Source organism: Thunnus albacares, chromosome 14 (genome assembly GCF_914725855.1).
Source record: "Thunnus albacares chromosome 14, fThuAlb1.1, whole genome shotgun sequence".
Classification (NCBI taxonomy): domain Eukaryota; kingdom Metazoa; phylum Chordata; class Actinopteri; order Scombriformes; family Scombridae; genus Thunnus; species Thunnus albacares.
In genome coordinates this window covers 18,099,768-18,120,695 of record NC_058119.1, presented here as the reverse complement: position 1 = coordinate 18,120,695, position 20,928 = coordinate 18,099,768, and the positions used below count along the sequence as shown (strand labels likewise).

The following is a 20,928-nucleotide window of genomic DNA, read 5'->3' as shown; positions in this document are numbered from 1 at the left end:
GCTCTGAGTATATTTGTAGAGTCATGGTTGAAATGCTTTTAAGTTTGCCAGCGCAGATGATGGCAAGGCATTGCTCATTAATTTCTGCACAACATGTATTAATAAGTATGAACGTGTAGCAAGATGAACTTTAATTTCCCACTTCATTAAGCCCAGTGTTATTAATCTTGGGGCACACACTACGGCTAAGCTTGTTTTCAAAGCAATCATGTTGGTCATGACACATGCACAAAACCTAATAAACATAATTACTAAAACAATTCTGGCAAGGTCTTTTTCCTGCGACATCAGAGGGGATCATTTGTATGAAAGGGCAACGAGGATGTAAGTTTGCGTGTATGTTTGCACAGACGAGAGACGACACTTGCAGTCCTACGCTTGTGTGTGTATGTGTGTGTCTGTGTGTGTGTGTGTGTGTAAAAACATGCTCTGTGTGAGTGGATGTTTGAGTGTGAACTGAAAGGTGTAAATTGGCCTGTCAAAATGCATATATTTGTAATGATTAATCCCTCACCAAACCGGACAGAGGCCTGAGCAGCGGTATCTGACCAGTAGTCCGTAGGGAAGGGATGAGGGGGTGAGGGGGGCTCACCTTGCAGTCCGTTGCCGTTGGCGCTGGTGCAGGAGGGGGGTGGGGAGGCCTGGGGTCGGACCACAGGGGCGAAGGCGCTCTTTTGTTTAACTGCAGAGACGATAGGGAAGGAAAGGGAAGGAGGGAGGGAGGGGGAGAGTGAGAACGTGCTGTGAGTAGTGCTCGAGAGGGAGAGGGCAGTTAAGGTAAGGCTGGGATAGTATTACTGCCAGGGGGGATACATGATCAGTACTCACAGGCCCCTACCATCAACATCTTGTCCGGTTGAACAAATACTGGTGGCATATGGTGAAATACACATAAAAATGAATATTACTTCTAGCCTGAGCTACATGTGTGTTCTCCAAAACACTAAAACCAAGCAAGCCCTTGTGAATGAATAGTAATATATTATCACCATCAATAATGTTATAACCCTGTCAGAAGTGATTCATAGAAGTGAAAACGAATGTGGGAACTGGAATTAAATCAGCAGCAGCTTAGTGCTACTACAGCGTGCGATAGTGGCAAGCTACTCACTTCCATATGGAGAGTTGGCAGAGGATCCGTTGAGGAACCCAGGGGAGCTTGGCACTCCCAGGTTCATACCGGCATTGCCGTAGCCATTCATGCTGTTGCTGACGGTGTTGTAGCTCGACTGCTGCGGGGTGCTGCTGGAGATGTAGCCCCGGGGGGACACGCTGCTGGTGTTCCGGCTGTAGCCCACTGAATAACACGGATGAAAGATAGGAAGGGAAATTCATTCATTTATTTCCCTCTGTACAGTGTTTACCAGGGAAATGTTCACTGATTACAGTAAATAATAAGAGAAATTTACTGCTGCAATCAAACATTTTTATATCGGCACATACTGCAGATGCCAGGTTAATAAGAAATGAATTTGGCACTTAATTGGACTCTCTAACTGCCTGCATTATAGGTGGGGATGGGCCTGTGTTCAAAAAAGTAAAGTCTACGTCCATTTTCTTATTTTAATGACTGACAAAAGAAATTTAACTATTTCTCATCTCACTTTGCTACCCCCCTGGAATCCCCTCAAGGACCCCCGGCAGGTCCCTGGACCCCACTTTTGAGAAACCACTGAGTTATGGAGCCATACCCTAAATCACATACCTTGGTCATTCCCTTGTGACTCAGACACATTGACTGCTAGCTGGCTGCTGAAGGAGTTGACTCCCATCATGCCGTGGGAGGCTGTGTTAGCGAGAGAGGGGATCTGGTTGTGGTTGCGGGGAACGCTGTACAGGGCCTCGGCGATGTCAGCTGCCCTCTTCAAAATGATCTCCTGAGAAGTGCAGAGAAGGCAGAGGTTTTGTTATTTATGTTGTTTTTTTTTTTTTTTTATATAGCTGTGCTTTTGCTTTGATGCATGGTTCATGACTATATGGTTAACTCACATCGCATGTAGCCTACATTGTTCCAGATATAGTGGTGAAAATACCCTTTGGTGATACTATCAGTAAATTTTCAATGGTTTCTCATGTAGCAGCGGACCGGAGGTACACGGTAAGCATGCTGAAGCAGCTGCAAGGATACAAACCTGATTGTTGTGGGGCATTCCATACAGGGCTTCAACGAGATCAGCTGCCCTCTTCAGTAACACCTCCTGATGAGGAAAACATAAAGAGTAAATGTTAAGACCTAAACAGATTATGTTTAGGACTCCAGTAGTCCGTACAGTAACAAACAATATCGAAAACTACATTACACAGCAGGGTCTTGGAGAGCTTCAGAAATGTTTACATATTCAGCCGACTAAATGTGCCACCCTGATTTAAGAGGCACAAGTGCTACATTTATACAGTGCTACTACTTTGCTCCTTCCAACCATGCAGAGCAGTGAATAATGTTCCCTATCTTAATTAAACTGGCATAGTCCTTTAAAAACAACACCTCACCCCTGATTCTGGGCTTCACGTTTGCTCCAGAGTTCAGCACTGAGTCCCCTCTCTTCAGAACAATAAAGTGAATTAGCTCTGGGTTAATCTAGTTCTGTTGTAATGACATTAAGGAATTTTTCAATTAACCTCTTTGACTGGCTGTTGCAAAGGACTTCACAAATGACTTCCCATCCAGCAAGAGCTGGGTGCTTGTGCCTTGGGGACACGGATGCTCAGGATGTGGTCTTATCCATGTCTGCATGCTTGCCCCCGCTTGACAATGCGGATTAGCTGTGTTGCTTTGGCTCTTAACACTGAAAATGAGTTGGCCCTGGATCCTGTTCCCCCCACTCTGTTTCGGGCTTACAGCTAGGTGGGGTTTGGCCTGTTTGTGTGTCTTTATCTCCTCTTTGAATTCAGCACTTACAATTAAATCCCTCTCAAGCAACCAGACTGCTCTCTTTGTTTTCTATAATACAGAAGGCAATATGCTCTATGAAAACCCTCTCCTCCTTTTAGAGTGCATTTAATCTGACAAAGGCAAGTTGCAGACATGGCTGTTGCGTGTGTTTTTTTTAAAATGCTCGCTTGTTGTCACCTGCTGTAGAGCAGAGATTTGTCGACTGTGCTGTTAGAACCCTGGTTAAAAGCAATGCAAATCTGTCACCAGAAACATCTCAGATGGTGCTTGTTTTCTTCCCACATTCGCTGTGTTTTCTTTTGCGGGCCTCAGTAATTTGTCTGAAGTGTTCCATCACTTGGCAATAGCAGTGTGGGATTAAGACGGCAGCTGCCGTAAATGAATGTAAACACAGCCTTCGCGCCTTCAAACAGCGGCCTCCAAGACTTGGCCTGCATTTCCAAGGCACAGTGTATGTAGTGTGTACGGAGTGTGTGTATGGGCCCTTTCATCCTGAGGAGCATATCTACCACAGTCCTTGATTTATCAAGATGAATCACTGTAGAAGCCACTTCCAGCATATGCCATGCTCTCTTATAGAAACATATCGCTTAATCCACCCCAAGTTACCGGATGGGTGGCTCTTAGAATGGGCATTTACCTCTGAAATTGGTGTGTATGCTCAACGTTGCATGCATCTAGTTTGCATACAAATAAAGAATTATGGTTGTCGTGAGGCAGGTAGACTAAATGAGAGGACCAGCTGTCTTGATGTGTTCTCATCAGGCAGAACAGATTTCTCTCTCTCTTGCTGAGTGAGATAAAGTGGTTTTCTTTCTTTTTGTCTGCAGTTAATAATTACCAATAATCTATTCTATCATATTTCAAGATCTCCTACATGGCTCTCAATTTTAAACAACAATTAAAGCAATTAAGACTGTCACGTTCGCAAGCCATGTTTCATTCTCTGTAAAACGTCCTCTCCCTCCTTGTCCATATGGTACTTTGCAGCAGTGACATAAGGACAGCTTGGAAAAAGGAGGAGAGAAAACGATATTGCCTCTCATCCTTAATCTGTCGTTTACCGCGTGGTGTCTTAACTAACCAAGCTGACTCGCAAGGCTATGCTTAAGTGGCAACCTAGTCATATCCGAGGATGATGAGAAGTGCTGCACCCAATCAAGGAAGAAGTTTGTTTTCTTCTGACGAGACGCTTTCATGCGTATCAGCTCACGCTGTGAATACGATTAACACAGAATAGTGTTCTGAGGGCATTTCCATGTAAATCTCAATGCTACTCCAGCATAAGTGTAATTGGCTTTCTTGTCATGGAGACATATCAGAACACACCATGTTAAATTGAAACAATTAAAGGCCTCAAATGATTTCTGTTGTTCTGTGACAAATGCGTGACAGATTTCTGCTATTGTTTGCCATGCTTTGCATAAAGGTCTCGTGTTCAACAACTGTTTAAATGGGCCGGCTCAGATGACAGATCACCTAAGATTTAGAAGCTGTTTTACGTTATTGCTGAGAAAAATATGAGAGGAAGCCATAACAAATGACATGTTATAAAAAATATCTAACAATAAGGAGACGTGGTGATTCTTGAAGCAGTAGATTAACATGGATGTTGTATTTATATTATCACAGTTAATAAAATAGGGCCTAGGTTATGTAGCTTGGAGTGCTAATGCCATTATAAAACTGTAAGGCAATTACTCTGTTAGCTCTAGCCTGAGGTAATGAATGCATTTAGAAGCATAGGGCCATTAGATGAAGGTACTTCAAAGAGCACAGGAAGAGAGATTCATTTAAATACATGGGTAATTGCTTGACATGAACACATTTGTAATATTTTCTCCTTGTGGATTACACAAAGAATTGGAAAAGAATGGGCTTATGCTCATTTTGGGAGGAAAGAAAAGAATCCAAAGCAATCAGCTTAATAATAAAACAATATTGAGTTTCCACTTTTAATTTCATAATGAATCTAATTTGTTACAGAAGAGAGAAATTGAGTGTGATATAATGTGATATCCAGTCTATTTGTCCATTACTGCCAGAGGGCACAAAATGGTATTATAAATTGTCTTTTTTATATTATGAATAGAAAATTGTTTTATAACAAGATCTTAAAAAGGAGGGTGAATTCCAAAGTCTCTCTTCACTTAACGCGATGCCCGCAAACCAATCTCCTTTCTCATCACTTGACTGCTCACACTTATTACTTTCATATTCACCCTGGACTTTGCATTGAATTTTTATATCTCCACTCCTCCCACAGGGTCAGACTGTCATCTACGATGTTGTCTTAGAATTACGAGGTAAACTTCAATCAGAGGCAGCTTCCCCCCTTTTTTTCTCTGTGTAGCAACAATATTAGCGTGCATCCCTTGCTATCCATGAGCACTCCCATATTGGCTTTCTGTCTCCTTACAATTACCACGTGTCTTACTGGTCCCAGGGAGAAGGCTGGTGGAAATCAATAGCGCAGTAATATTATCAACTGGAGGGTGAAGTCATGGGAGGGTGGGGGGGGGGGGGGGGTAGAGGCGGTGAGTAGGCTTGGTGTCGATTTGCCTTTCCGCTAATGCACACCGTGCGTCCTCCAGCTTTATCTTCTTTTTATAGAGTCTCCCTACCTCACCTGCACCCTGTAATGGCTGTTCTCTATATGCCGTTTCTGTTCTCATTCCAAATGTACATGCAAGCCTCAGCCTGCCGCGGGCTGTTTTATTGGGAATGTGCTTTTGACCCCGAGAGCTGACCCTCAGATGGCAAGCTTAACAATGACGAATCACTTGGTGGGATCATTTACATGCCCCCTGAACCCCATATTTGGGTCCATTAGAGAGCAAATCAAATATTTATGTTGTTTATTGGAAGTGCAGGGTTTCATCTCACTCTGTGATTGTTTCATGCAAAGGCTGGGAGAGCATGCTATATTAAGTATACGCGCACCCAGGAAACTAATCTTGGGTTCAGTGTCAAAATCTGTCTCACAGCCAACAATGTTTTGTATTCAAGGAAAGAAGTAAGGTTTGTCCATAATAAAGCTGTTTAACAGCATTGTTCCCTTTGTTCAAAAGATGCGGATTTCGCAAAGACACTGTGACTTTATAAAATTGAAACAGTGCAGCTAGATTGACCGATGTTGCCTGCGGAGATAGTGAAAGTCATGTGGATATTAGAGGTAAGTGTACTTTACCTTTTGGTCTACGTTTACAGTTGAAATTAGAGTAACATTTCATGTCTAGGTGTTGTTTCCTGTCTCCACAGGGACCGAGTCTAATTGAAACACTTCATATACTGAACCAGGGACTAGCTGTGATGTTCCATTTCTCCGCGTTGCCTTGGTCAAACATCGATAGCTACCACACAGTCTGTTCTTTATTAAATTGTCCGTTGGACGTTAATGATATTGCTGTGTTGCATGCTGGGATTTAATAGATAAGGTCTTTAAAGGTTTTACAGTATTATTAAAACTCTGAGGTGGCCACCGCTTTACTACAAGCCGAGGGGTTTTGAACGCACTAATCAGTCATATTATTACACTTGACACATCTGGAACGTCAGTCACCAAAATAGTTACTGGCAGGGTGGCAATTAGTGAAAACACACAGATAGATTTTATCAATAGGAAATAGAAATAGTAAAAGAATCAAGGGAAATGAGAAGAGTAAAAGAATCAAAGAGTTTCTGCAGGGGAGGCAAATAAAAAAAAAACTTGTGTACCTTAGTTTTCATGCTCAGCTCTATCAATACGGCAGCCTATTTATGTGCCACACCAGTGTGTCTAAAACTGATGTGGCTTTCAACTCCTTCACCCAGGTTCAAAAGAAAACAATAAGAAAGCCGAAGCATAATAACATACAGTCTTTGTCTATTAGCTGCAGTAAGACTAGGGGGTTTACGGCACAGGGTTCTGTAAACAAAAGATTAAACCAAATCGAGCTGCAGAAAATGAAAGGAAAACATGAGTGGGGTAATGAGGGTGCAGACGTCGTTTCTGACCAGATTACCATCTCCACAGACTACTGGAGAGGAAAACGCCTGATTGAGCTATTTTACCACACAGAGAGTTTACGCCTCTCTTCCTCACACAAAACCAATACCATTACCACGCTGGTTAGTGGGTAAGCCACATATGTGAAGCAAAGCTGTTACAGTTTAGGGTCACAGTGCTCTGCGCTGATGGTAATGTTATTTTGTTTATTTGTCACATTCAGAGTATTGAGGCATTATAACCCAGACAGCTCCGTCTCATTGCCGTTTGATGATTTTCTACGCAGCTGAGACACTGTACTGACCTTTGGTAACCTCTCAGGATCACCAGGGTGTCTGGGGATGACCTTCTGCAGCCTCTGGAAACCATAGTCGATGGTAGGCTCATTCAGGGCTGAAAGAGAGGGAAGATGAAAATTAAAACCATTTCAGGGCCAATTTTGCCAGAGACAGGAAGAAACTAATTGAGAAATCTGTTAGAGTTTACAGTACAAAAGTCATTTCAGAATGCCTAATTTCAAAGAAACCTCAGGGGTGAGACGATGTTTTATGAAACATCATCAGCTGCGGGGTGGGGTAGGGTGGGGTGGGGGGGAGCGACGGAAAATGACACGGGTTCCTCTGACACTTGTGTCACCAAGTGTTATTCCATTAACAGCCGTGATGACCTACATCAGTCTGAGAGTCTGAGAATCCTTCAGAGGGACCCTCCCCCTTTTTATCTGCTTGAGAATATTGACTACAGCAAACTACATAGCGGGGGTCTTTTAATCTAACAGAGCTTTAATAATCTGTGAAAGGCTGTCCACACATTGATCTAGTGTAAGTTGCTGTCATTTCACCCTTCTGCACCAACTGTACTGCAACACTGGGTCCGTGAAATACGGCAGCAAATCCCATGGAGCCATTAATCTCTTCCACCCCTCAAATAGTAATCTGGGGCATGAGGCATATTGGGCGATGAATCAGAGGCACAAAGTAAATGAATCATAACCCAGACTTTGGTGAGAGCAGGGCGTTTTATGTCTGACAGTCCTAATGGGTAATTGAAGGCTTCCTTACAGCTCCGCCTGATTCTAAACAATCATGTGTACACTCATAGGCAGGACAAGGCGAGGGAGGGAGGGCAGAGGAGAGAAGGAGGGGAGGGAGGGGAGGAAAAGGAGGAGAGCGGTGTAAAGGGGGAAGGAACGACTTAATAGAGAACATCACTTCCCAATGTAGATATCATTTTCAGGAGAGTAACTCCGCCGAGCAAGGCGCTTCATAAATCAATGGCTTTCTATGGAGACTAATAAGAGCTGCCTGCCTCTATTCATTGTTCAGCCTGTAATTTGGCCCATCACTCATTACTCAGCATGTAATTTCAGCATTAACACCGCACAGCTCGCTGAACCTGCTGAACAACAGAGAAAGTGAAAGCAAGAAACCCCCCCCTCAACACACACACACACACACACACACACACACTCACACACACAGCCAAGCAGGGCCACTGAAGCACAAACCAGGGAGTCACGGCAGGAAAACGAACATTTATGTCTCTCACTCTTTCTTTTGTTCCCCCTCATCTAAATACACGTGCAGGCATGCTCACACGCAACCTACAGACACACACACACACACACACACACACTTTACCTACTCACGCATACATACAGTACACGTGTACTTACACTGGCATACGCACAATCGAACACATGCATCGCTTCTGCAAAAACCTGAATACAGTAATTGCCAGCTCGACCGTGATCAAATGGAGCAATTATGTGTTCAAGCATGGACAATGCAGGGTGCTAATCGATAGCAAGGATCTAAGCTTGCAAATACAGTGGTATTCAGTCCTATTGGCCCGGCACACCTGAGTAAACCCCACGCCACCGCAACATACACTGCTGGAAATCTGATTTGACATGTCATCATGCGTCCCGAAACGACAAAGGTCTGCTTCGCGATGTGGGGGAACGCCATCTTCTCCTTAATAAAGGATTGATCTGCCGTATTGATCGTACATGACAAGGCTGTAGCAAGGAATTTGCCCCCTTTCTTTTGTTATTTCCACCCCCTTTCTTATCTATGCACTCTGGCTGTCCCATACATGTGTACATGTGTACGCACACGAGCATGTGTGTGTGTGTGTGTTTGTGTGTGTGTATGTGTGTGTGTGTGTGTGTGCCCGGCTGAGAGAGCGAATGTGCACGGCAGCCCTGCCAGACCCCGCTGCTCAGTGTGATGTAAATTGTGTATGTGTAAAAAGCACTCCATAATCAGGCCATCCATCATCAGAGGCTGTCAGTGGGCTCTCTCAGGGTGATACATCACGCTCTCCTGTCCTCTGCCTCAGCTGGGGCCTACACAACCCGCCAGGCATGCTGGGAACACAGCCGGAGAGACGTACAGTACAGGACGAGACCTAGGTTGGGAGAGGTGTTCTGTTTGATATGCCTCTCCAATGATAATGATGCCCTACTGTAAAAGCAAACCGAAGAATTATGATGAATGTGATTTAGAGGGTAGGAGATCTTGTAGCCTTAAAGAGCTGTTTAAACTGAATTTTATATATTTATTTTATGTTTTTTACAGTTTATATACAGTATTTAATGGGGTCAAACTGTCAAACTGAACAAAAAAAATGTCCTATGTCTAGGTTTTAAACAAGGCTCAGTGTTGTGCAGTCGCAGTCCAAGCGTCAGGCATGATCTCCACATGTCGACATGTCGCCATCTCATCTATCATGGAGATGATCTTTGTAACAACCCCGGCGTAATGAAATTGGTGACACAGACCGCCATCTGCTATTGATTTCATGCAAATGCTTTTGACAGCTGATGGAGACTTGCATTAGCACTAAACGGTGCTGTCAGTTGATGAGTTGACAGTTTTGTAGTCATAGCATGTACACTGGTGCAGACAGATACAGACAATGTCAATAATCCTGTAAGAGCTGCTGATGATATATACTGAGCACTTATATTCAATCCGGACAATAAATGTGTTATGTGTGTATTCATCGCACTGCTCCGCACATTTTTTCTTCTGAGCAAAGATTTTCTTTCATCTGCTGAGCTTTTACAAGAATCATTGGGACTGCTCCCCTTACTTTTTCTTACACCACACACATTGACAGCAGCCGCCCCCACCCACCCCCCCCCCACTTACACTCCCACTTCTTCACCCTGTGTCTTTTTTAATCCTTGGCACATCATTATGTTCTAACTTCACACTCTGTCGTAAACTTTACTCTCTTCCAAAGATATAACAGGCAAATCTAGCTCTGCGTTGCCCTTGCATGACTCCATGCATGCCAAAATTAGTTTGGCCCTCCTCGTCCTTCCAACACAATATGGTGAAAGAAGGGAGGGTGAGGGTGTGGAAGGAGCATGCCTCTCACCCCCCCACCCCTTTTTACCCCCTCTGTAAGGGTTCTCAGTCGCTGCAAGGAAACCCTCCATACACATCCCATAAATCCTGCACTGGGTGGGGAGTCTAGCCGAGGGGAGGAGGGACCGAGGAAGGCAGGGGGAAAGGGGGGGGGGGGGGTACGATAGGGGTGCAGTGGGGGGGTCGCTGGCACGTTCCAGTCACGCCCGCTTCCCGGCCCGCGGCCAATCAATACCACTTTCCTGTTTTAGAGGCGGGTAATTATGAGGTGGAGAGATTGTGTGACCTCTCACCCCTGCTGCATTACTCGCCTGATATTAAGATAAATTGCCTGATTTTGGGTAAACATATGCTGCAATTCAAACTGTCAGCACTGGTTTGCTCAGGGATAATTTGTATTGATCTCCTGGCTTCTTCCCCATTTTGCTTACTGACCTCATGGATAATTAGAGAAAAAGAGACACGGGGAGGTAAGGCAGGGCTTGCATTTGAATACTTTGCAGGAGAGATGAAGAGCACATGGGAGGGGGCGGGGGGTGGGGGGGTGGGGGGGGGGGGGGGGGGGGGGGGGGGGGGGGCAGCGGGAACATTATGGACTAATAGAATTTTCATTTTCTCTCATCTTCTGTTGAGATTTAGACAGGCAACATGTTTTGTCCAATTACATCGCTCATGTCTTTTTCCCTGCTTGTGTTACATATAAGGAGATATAATTGTTCATAGATTTTTTTTTCCCATGGTTTAATTTCAGAAATGATTAGAATTTAACAAAAGTAATGAGACAACAGAGTGAAAGCTAATATATTTCAAATTAAACAGCTGATAACCAAACAAATTATTGGGTAAAATTAACATGGTAACAGATGATTTTGGACAAAGAGAAAGACCCGCTCCTTCTTAAAGGAATTTTTAATAAATATTGTAGTTTTCTGACTCTAGAGAGTGAATGATCATGTTTCAGAATATGGAGAAATGGAATGCATGACTCTGTGTGCAGCTGCGACCATATCATTTCCAATTTTGAATATCACGCATGCGTACAAGCATTCATGGCCGGGCTTCAGTGGAATTCCTCTGACTGGAATGTGCACTTCTCAATCTTATTTTCATCTTGACGCCTTAATCTGCTCGTCCTTTCATGCCACCAACACATTTTCTCTGAGAGCTCCTTTAGCCGCCTCAGTCTCGCCACTTTACTTAAAATGTAGAGTGGATGGCGTGTACATGGCATCTGAGTGTGGTCTGCTGCTCCTTCTCCATGTTCTCTAGAAATAGGACATGAGTAACCGCTCTGCAGGAACAGTGTAACATGGCCGACGTTGGCAGCCAGAAGTGCTTACATGGCAATACACCACTATGTGCCCTCGGTCTATATGGAAGTGGATTGAACACATGTATTGACTTACAGTATCAGGGTATAAACATAGGGAAATGTTTGAGCAAAGCAGTAAATTTAAGGGAAATTGTTCCTTGTTAAGTCTGTGAGCCTGAATGGAAGCTTGCACAGAGTACTAGCATTCCTGCCAGCCATTACAGCTTATTACGATAACTCTATCTTTCCAGGAGATAAAAACCTAGCCTTGTTGCCATTTGCCAGCTATTACTTTCGCTAATTATACTTAACTGCTTCGAGCTTATCTCCACTCCTCCTACACCATTGAGCAGTTATTTTTTTCTTTCCCCTTAACACAAATTAGAGGTGGAGTGGGAGTTGGAAAAGGGGGAGACAGATAAACAGCACAGGCAGAAGTTCATTCAAGTGTTATTGCATTTGTGACTTGTCAAACAGTCTAACTGAAGCCTTCTAGGCACCTGCAGTCTGTTAGATGGATGCAGGTCAGAACAGCATCGCCGAACATAATGACCTCATCTCAGAGTTTACTGGAGACATAGAAAGAATAAATCTCTCAGTGTCACTGTAAGGAGTTAAAATTGAATATTGTACATACAAAGAAGGTAAGATATTCAGAGGTCATGCTGCAGCTTCACAGTATAGATACAATATATTCCAGTGTTGAGGGAAGAGAAAACACGCATGCAGATGTAGAGACCATCCTAAAAAACCAAACCAAGCCAAATTGGAATGTTCACAGCAAACCCACGCAAAGCAAACCTCATCTGTTTTAACACTGACCATATCATCTCCATCCACTGCAGCCAGTTATCACTGAGTGATTCCATCTCCAGCAGTCTCAAGATGAACAGGAAATTAAAATTTCAAAGATCTGCAGTTAAGATAAATCAATGGAGACAGATCAATGTTCATTGAAATTTCATGAACTTTGAGCCAATACAGATGAAAAAACCTAGACAGTTACAGTCTCCAGCAGATATTGCTCCTGCAACAGATAAAATGTAATTAACACGGTTAAAAGGGAGCAATGTTACAGATTGCACATCCATAATTTCAGACTCCCTTCATATTGGTTGTATTATTAGAAAGGGCCAAAGACACCTGTTCAATCCTCTTAGATTACATCTAAAGTATGTGTGCCACTTCTCTAAGGACGTCGGCGGACTTTTACACATTACTGGCCAACAGAAATCAAATGGGTTCCCTTCACAGCTGATTGCAAGCGCAAATTAATATTGTAAAATGAAGATCAATACATGGACGGGGTACAGATCGATGACGGCTAAATTACGGCCGCGTTTTCCCCCTCATTCAAGATGAGTTGTGTTTTCCTCTCAAAGTCAATACCGTGCTGCCTCCCTCATTCATTTCTCAATAAACTTGCCGATGAATTTCAATCAAAATGCGGCAGTGGAGGAGGGATAGAGGAGGGGGGGGAATGAGAGGTGGAGTTCTTTTAAAGCCCGTTGGGTGTGGATCATACTGAAAATGGGGCAAGAAGAGGAGGTAGAGAGGAGGAGGAGGAGGGGAAAGATCCTCGTCTATCAAGAGCCCCCCTCCCTGCCTCCTCTGTCTATCTTTCCTGTGGCAGAGGACTGATGCTGTGACTTGGTGAGGACAATCCATTTTAAGAACCATTACAAAACAGACCTCTAACGACACTGTGGGACAAAAAGTGGGTCCAATTAAAATTAAATCAATGAATACCGTCCTTACGGTGGGAGAAAACACACACCCATACTTTCATTTTTTCTCTTGAAAGATACTCACAATACATTTCACAGAGAGATGTAATGGGGGAAAATACATGCTCAACTAGCAAGTACTTATTTCAATCAATTTCCTGGAGCTGGATTTCACAGGTCACTTGCTGATAACACGCTGTGGAATAATGCCACAGTGTGCTTCTCAAAGCCTACCTGACAAGCTGCCTGACAGTGGGGGAGTGCGAGCACGTGTCACGTCAGCCCTCTAATTGGACACAAGGACCTTCCACTGTGGAACCTTGTCGTGCTCCACACAAGCTCACAAGGCCTTCAAACCAAGCCCATCTAACTTGGCAACGAGTGTCTGCTCCACTCCTGTGGAGCTAGTGCTAAATACCAGAGTTGTAATGAGACAGGCAGGTATGGGGATGTGGCTAGTGGATAACATGCTTTGACACATGCTAAAACTGTTGTGCCAACTGGTTACAACCCACTTGACTGTTGCAATGACATTTACAAATGCCTATTTCATCCTTTCTCATTCCAGAAGTGTCACAGTGCAGGGTGGGTTTTTTTTGTTTTTTAATCTGCAGATAAATTTAAAATAGTCTCCAATTTGAAATGCTATGTGTAACAGATTTATAATTGTAAATATACAGTGCTTATATGCACTACGGTGTTGTGCCGGCAAGTACTCGTCTAAAGCAGATCTGTTTACATACCTCCTTGAATGCCTTTGATTATAGCATATCTTTGCTGTAGGCCACACCCCAGAACTGACCAGCAACCACTTGCGTACCAAACCCAACCCTTCAGGACAGGAAATGAAAAGGAAGCTTTCCATCTGATCAGCTTCTAAGTCTGGGACTTCAAAGTGACGGCAGGGTGGAGAGGAGACGTAAGGATAGGCCCGATTCACAGGCTGAACAGCACAGGGCCCTATCTGATGTGCTCTGATAAAGACGTCTGTGTTTGTTTACTTAATTCTTTTGGAGAGGAGGGTCCATTTTCTCCCTCTTTCTAAGAGTGGAACAGGAAGTGTGTTTAAATTCGGATTTCAAAGCTGGATATCACTATTTATATATCTGATTTGCTGCACAACAAGGTTGCCGGTTCAGTTTTGGTGCAAGCAGAATGTAAAGATTGTTTTTAAATGAATGAAGTTAAAAAAATTAGTTGAAGCTTAACTAAAAAGAGACCTTACTTCTTACTTCCACATCGTACTTTTCCACCCCTTACAGAGCTGACATTTCTTGCTCTCCACCAGTATTGAGTGAAGCACACATGACCCCTTTGTCCTTATGTTGATGAATGACTGCCTCATACCCATTTTGTCAGATTTTGGTGCAGTGGAGTCGATAGCGTCACCTTGACGAGGAAAGTTTGTGATCCATCAGCCCTCAAGGCTGTCTGGCCTCAACTAAGGCCTGGCAAGAGCAGCTCACTGTATGGGGCATCTGCTTCATCCAAAATCCTTCACCCAGTGTGTTACGATCATGTGAGGTCGAACGAATGGCTCTTATTACTGCCGCTTTACAGTGAGGAAAAAAAAAAAGAAAAGAAAAAAGAAAAAACACTTGACTTGTACTAATAGCTGAGAAGCCATGCTGGTCACCAAAGGTCTGAAGACGAAGCACCCTGTCAGTGCCCAGCTTGGGAAATTAGCAAATAATGTTCCCTTCCCCCTGACAAATGTGTGACAGCTCGCCTTCGCCAATCATTCTCTCCTAACGTTATGATGCATGTCCTGGATCCCCACTGGAGGATACAGGCGAAGTTTACTGACCCTCAATTTACCCATGACAAATGGGGTCCCGGTAAATGTGCGTTTTCTGGGGCGCGGAAGGGGTTCATTTTAAGCAATCCTGGTTATGTGGATGTCACTGATTAGGATAAATAGTGGCTGAGTGTGTTAGGACTGCTTGCAGAACCATATTACCAAGGGCCTGCATCGTTGCCCCTGGAGGGGAGCTCTCGTGGAAACTTGGCCAAGATAGAAAACCAAAAGCTCTGATGCAATTAGGAGCTTAAATTGGATAAATCGTACGGTCAAAGTTTTTATTTATGATTTACTCGTTCATACAGTACTGTAACTACGTTGTAAAAAGGTTACGATGCTGCAAATGAGGCTGAAAATTGAGACTTTTTGTTTGAAAAATATCTGATAAAACCAGCATGTACTCTTTGCAGCGCTTAATAAAGAGTAAAGTATAATAAAGTATTGACTCGGGCACAGCTAGGACTTTCTCCTTTTGATTTTCTACAACCTTGCTGACAGTTGGTTCTACCAGTCCTGTCCTGACCAATGGATAACCAATACATGGATTAGACAGAGGACAAGCTAGCAAGCTCCAAGGGACAACACTTTGTTAGAAGGTAAAAAGGTATAGACTGTAAAATAGCAACACTTTGTTAGAAAGTAAAAAGGTATAGACTGTAAAATAGCAACAATTCCTTTCATTCCTGCCATTCCTTTAAAAATGTGCCAATTAAAATACAAATATAAGCTCCTTGAAGCAGTCAGAAAAACTACAACCTACTAAAGTTTTATATAGTATGTCTGTTTGTCTCGTTAGTGTTTTAAACATTCAATAGTCAATGCCAACAGGATTATTTGACATACACTACACGGTGCTCTCTTTCTGAGAATGGATTGTGAGTTTTGGAGCAGTTCCAGGGTACTAACCCGAGTGAGGACGTGTCCCTCTGCTGTTCGAATCGACTGCAGTCTCCTCTATGTTGACTCTTGGTAATTTGTGATAATTTCTTAAATTGAGCGACTTAAATCTCCACAATTAGGGTGGTGGTGCAAGAAGAGTCAACATGAAAAAAAAAAGCCTAAAAAGGCACTCCTCTCAAGCTGTGCTCTCAAGTCACGCTTGAAGCCATATGCTTTGATAACTAGACCTTTGATATGCACATGTTGCTCTCCAATATGACACCGGAACATTTTGCGCCTTTTAGACAGCGCTGTGTCACCGCATGCCCTTTTTCAGCTCATGTAATTTGCTATTGTAACTCGAGGTCACTTCAAATCTATTTGCTTGTGTCGTGCCATTTGTTCAAGTGCTGTAACACTGAAAGAAAAGCTATGGTTTGAAATGAGCCGTTTCACTCTTAAATATCCACTCTCGTGCACTCAATCTATCAGCCTATTCACATTTTAATGTGCGAGAGAAGTAGCTAACATCCTTTTCACCTTGCAATTACTGTACATATGGAATCAGTGATATCTAATTCTAGCGTTATGCATTCTGCTCTCTTTAATTCTCTCTTTCATTCTCTCAAGCATCAACCCTACAATCAGGGTGAGCCACACAGGGAATAGCAGAGCAGAGAAGCCGGACCTGTCTATTGGTGACTTTCTCTTTTAATTCACCGCACTAATCAATTGTACCACCGTTGCCTCCAGGGGTAATTGTATCTTTATACTAACTGGAAGTGAGTAGGAACCCAGGGAAGACAGAGGAAGAATGGAGAGGAAAAAATCAACAAAGATAGAGAGAAGGGGACACGTTTCCCCAGTAAAACCTGATGGTAATCATCCCAATCCGCTTAGCCTCTGTGACTAATGGGGTCTGTTCTTAAGGGACCTGGCACTTTCACCAGGGTGCTATAGAAGCCATTAATGTCTTAACTTATACACCTTCTCAGGGCTGTGCAGTAACACATGTACACACAGACACACACACACTCGCGCGCAGACACTTTCTCCGTCTCGCTTGCTCTCACACTCTCACACAAACAGACACAGACACACACTTACGCAGCCACACTACACTCCTGTTTCATTATCCCGGTGCCTTGTTGGCCTCTGCTCCGCTCCTGCTAGGGAGGTTAAATGCAGGAGAGCTGGGCCAGACTGCACGGTTGGAGGAGAAGGGGGACGCATGGCTGGGGGTGGTAGTGTTGGTGGAGGTGGAGGTTTGGGGAGCGAGAGAGGGGGACTTGATGAGAAACAGCTGCCCCAGGATGGAGGGGTCTGGATGGAGAGGGGCGGGAGGGGGGCAGCCCCCACTTTGCAATTCTGCTGTGCTCAAGGCCAGGGCTGTGCTAGAGGCCTGGGGGTGCTGGGGGGAAGTGAGAGTGCTTTGACGCGCCCCTGTTTCATTCTGCCCATCAGAGTTGGAACAGACAGAGGCTTCCAGGTCAGACAGGCTCTGACCTCCGCAACCTCTGTCTCCTCACCAATGATGACAGATAAGACCGCCACTTCCTTCTGTTAGCCAAGATAATCAGATCCCTTACTTATAGTGTGACACACACACCTCTCTCTCGCCTCCTGCACACTTTCTCTCCAATGAATTCATACTGAACACACATGAATGCTTTTACACACACACACACACCCGCACTCGAGAATAACTTCAGACACACTCGTGCACTTAACCTAGATATTGCTTTTCTAATCTGATTCATAAAAAATGAAACCACATTTTGCCTAACAAAATCAGCAAATTAGCAGAAAGCATTATCTGTCTCACAACAGGGCAGATAAAGAGAATTGGCAGAATGAGTTATCCTGACAGCTTGAGTTTAACAGAGCTTGGCAGCGCCCTTGTATGATGGCAGGTCAGACGGGGATCGAGTTGCACTTGTAGGAGCCCGTCCACGAAACACCTTTTCGCTAGCAGTGCAGATCTCACACATTTAACATTCAGCAAGCAAGGCCTTGGTTTATCATGATTAGCGCCTGGACTCAGGGCTGAGGGCTCCATCCAGACAGAGGGAAGAGAGGAAGGGTGGAGGGAGGGGAGGGGAGCACAGGAGAAGCCTGTAGAAATAAAAAGAGAGAGGAAGAGAAGGTTTTGACTCACCAGTATAGACAAATCTCCCAGGGGCACCTTTGCAGAACTGCTTGGACTTGTAGGACAGCGTGACTTCCACAACACCGGGGATGTGCCGAGGTGGAGTCTGGACGCGGATGGCGTGGGGAGTTATCAGCTGGATTACAGAGGAAAAAGAAAAGAAATAATGAGCCCTCTGCAATAACAGGCTAGAGTCTGTACTTTTATTACTTCTGGCAAGAAAGTTTATCTTAACAGTTTTGAATAAAATAAAATTTTTCTACATAAAAAGAGCTGGATTCCTAATATTATGACTGAACTTTATTCAAATCTGTAGAGCGAAATGAGAAATTCCGCATCATACCTCACTCCATACGAGCATGGTGCCGAAAACGACTTGTAGGCCATCAAAGAAGTTGTCCCCTATGATGATGACAGTGGCTCCTCCAGTGGTCCATCCCTCACTGGGACTGATAGCCTTAATGCACGGGGTGGCTGCTTATCCAAGACAAAGAGAAGAGCAAATTCAGCACCTAGGCTTCAACAGTCAGGCCCATGTATCTTTCCACACAGACATATTACTGCATCACCTCTACATTCAGCCCTCCATGTCTCTCTCACAAAGACATATCATGGAAATTGCCCCTGGAAAAAAAATGATGGATTTGTCCTTTAAGGCATGAGAATCAAAATCATTTATCAGCGCGCTGGAGTGGTGTAGTTAAGCAGACCCTTCAAATGGTCCACTTCACAAAGGCTAAACGCTGGGCTCGCCAGGAAAATGATTTGATGGAGCAAATTATGTGTCAGGGCAAATGTAGCTATCAGAATTGATTAAGCATGCACCCGCATGTACAGTAAAATTTCAAAGTTGAACACATCTTAAATGAGTCAAGAATACAGGCTGTTAAAGTGGAAATGACAAGCTAAAGCTTTGCTGGTTCATGTTATTTCATTACCTTTGTTCTGCATATGCAGTACAGTGCACACCGTGTGTAGTTTCAGGTTTCATAACGTGAAATGCACTCATGAATTATTCAGATGACATTTTTTTTTTTTTTTTTTCTTGCTTTTTGTGATCGATTCAATCCATTTCATATTGTTTATTACAATGCTTTTCATCTGGCATGACTTCTGCTACATAGCTCTGCCATTCATCAACAGTCTGGGTTGTTATTATAATCTAATTTGAGTGATCTGGTGCCTCACATTCACTGTCATTTGATGCATTACCTTAATATGGTGTTCAGCACAACACCGTGTTTACAACAGAAATAGCATGACAGCTAGCCATAAAATAGCAATATCAAATTTAATCTATTCCCATCAATATCTTTTAATACACTATGAATTGTGCATGTTTTTTTTCCAGCTGTTCAAAATGTGAGCAACTATTTCAGCAAGTTCCTTTTCCTTTACAGGCTCAGTTCTAAACCTCTATTATCCTTTCCATCCAGTAAGTAAATCACAGTCGGCCATTGTTGTATGGATCACCTCAGACAAGACATCTCCCTTTGTTTGCCTTGCTGTTGGGTCTGTTCAGGTTATGTTTGCTCTCTCTCCCTGCCCATAAAGTGCACACACACACATTGGTACTACAGGGAATCTGACTTTAACAGGCGCTGTTGACTTCATGCTAATCACCTCGTACAGATTTTCATTTGTGAGGCCTGGAGGAGTGACATTTGCTTTCCTTAATTGCGAAGCGGAGCGTCTGAAAGAGGACCAACCCTCTATGGGCATGCTGGGCCCCCTCTAAGGGCCTGACCTTCATCAGTGCGGACGATTACAGCAAATAATTCACCCTTCAAAATTACTGTAAACAAATTGACTTTGGGGATGAGAGAGAGGGGGGCAGGAAAGAGGAGGAGGAAAGGAAAAGGGCCTGATGGTGACGGTGACTATTGGGGGGCAGCTGCAGCCTGAAACCTATGACAGGCATACACAATCATGCACGCACGCACACACACAGAAACACAGACGCACCACCTCGGAAATCCCAGTGCCCCCTCCCACACACAGAAGGACCCATGGAGAGGCAGCGACTGAGGCCCTAAGCCGTCCACCCTTCTGCCTAAAAATTTGCATATGTCTCAATGCACAGACAGAGAGGGGAGCATGTGCTGAATGGGGACCGTGGCGAAGTGGATTACACAGTCAGCGCAGGCTATCTGATGACAGACACGCACAATGCCCCCTCAGCAGATGATAGGCATCATGAGGAGTGGACGGATGAGGATGCAAAGAGCCGGTCTGCTGGTCTGGGTGTTGCATCACTAAGTCTTTGCAAACTTTGCATGTCATGATTTATTTTTGGGGTATTTTATCCTTTTTTTGGGTCTTGAATTCGTTCCCTATCCATTTTGTTTGTGTGCTTGAAATTATTTCAAGATCCCCCCCATGCTCTGAAATGACCCCAGGCAGCTGATTTGTGATCTGTCCTAATCTTTTCTTCTCTGGTTAGTGTTAGCTGTAGAGGACGTCAAAACTGATCGGAGATCTGAGCAGAGGAGGTCCCAGCTCTAGTATTATGACACTCAAACAGGTCTGATGTGGCCCCGCGAAGCCGTCCTTTGTTCTGCCTGCTGAAATGTGTTGTAATTGTGCTGTGGGATGTCCAGATGGTCGGTTGATAGTGCAGCTGATGGGATTATACCTTTTACCTCTCCCTGGGCCATCTGTTCCCTTTGACTCTCTCACTCTCTCTTTCTCTCTCTCTCTGCCTCTCTCTCACTCTCAACCTCTCTCTCTCTCTCTCATACTCTCTCCTTCTCTTTCTCCTTTCCTCCTCTCCTTTTCCCCCCTTCTTTTCTCCCTCTC

General features: G+C 44.0%; 1 protein-coding gene across 6 annotated transcripts in view; it reads right to left on the bottom strand.

Annotated features, from left to right (window-relative positions):
• The window catches only part of LOC122997493 (transcription factor COE3), a 69,037-nt gene that overhangs the window by 2,821 nt on the left and 45,288 nt on the right, over positions 1–20,928 (bottom strand). For 2 of the 6 annotated variants that reach the window (XM_044373653.1, XM_044373655.1), the window contains exons 9-15: positions 18,473–18,606; positions 18,139–18,265; positions 7,186–7,274; positions 2,133–2,198; positions 1,706–1,877; positions 1,112–1,297; positions 515–682 (exon numbers count right to left, since the gene is read on the bottom strand). In XM_044373653.1, coding sequence (XP_044229588.1) covers positions 515–682; positions 1,112–1,297; positions 1,706–1,877; positions 2,133–2,198; positions 7,186–7,274; positions 18,139–18,265; positions 18,473–18,606 — 942 coding nt within the window. The remainder of the gene's footprint in view (positions 1–514; positions 683–1,111; positions 1,298–1,705; positions 1,878–2,132; positions 2,199–7,185; positions 7,275–18,138; positions 18,266–18,472; positions 18,607–20,928) is intronic. The other 4 variants (XM_044373657.1, XM_044373658.1, XM_044373656.1 and 1 more) reach the window with 3 other exon arrangements.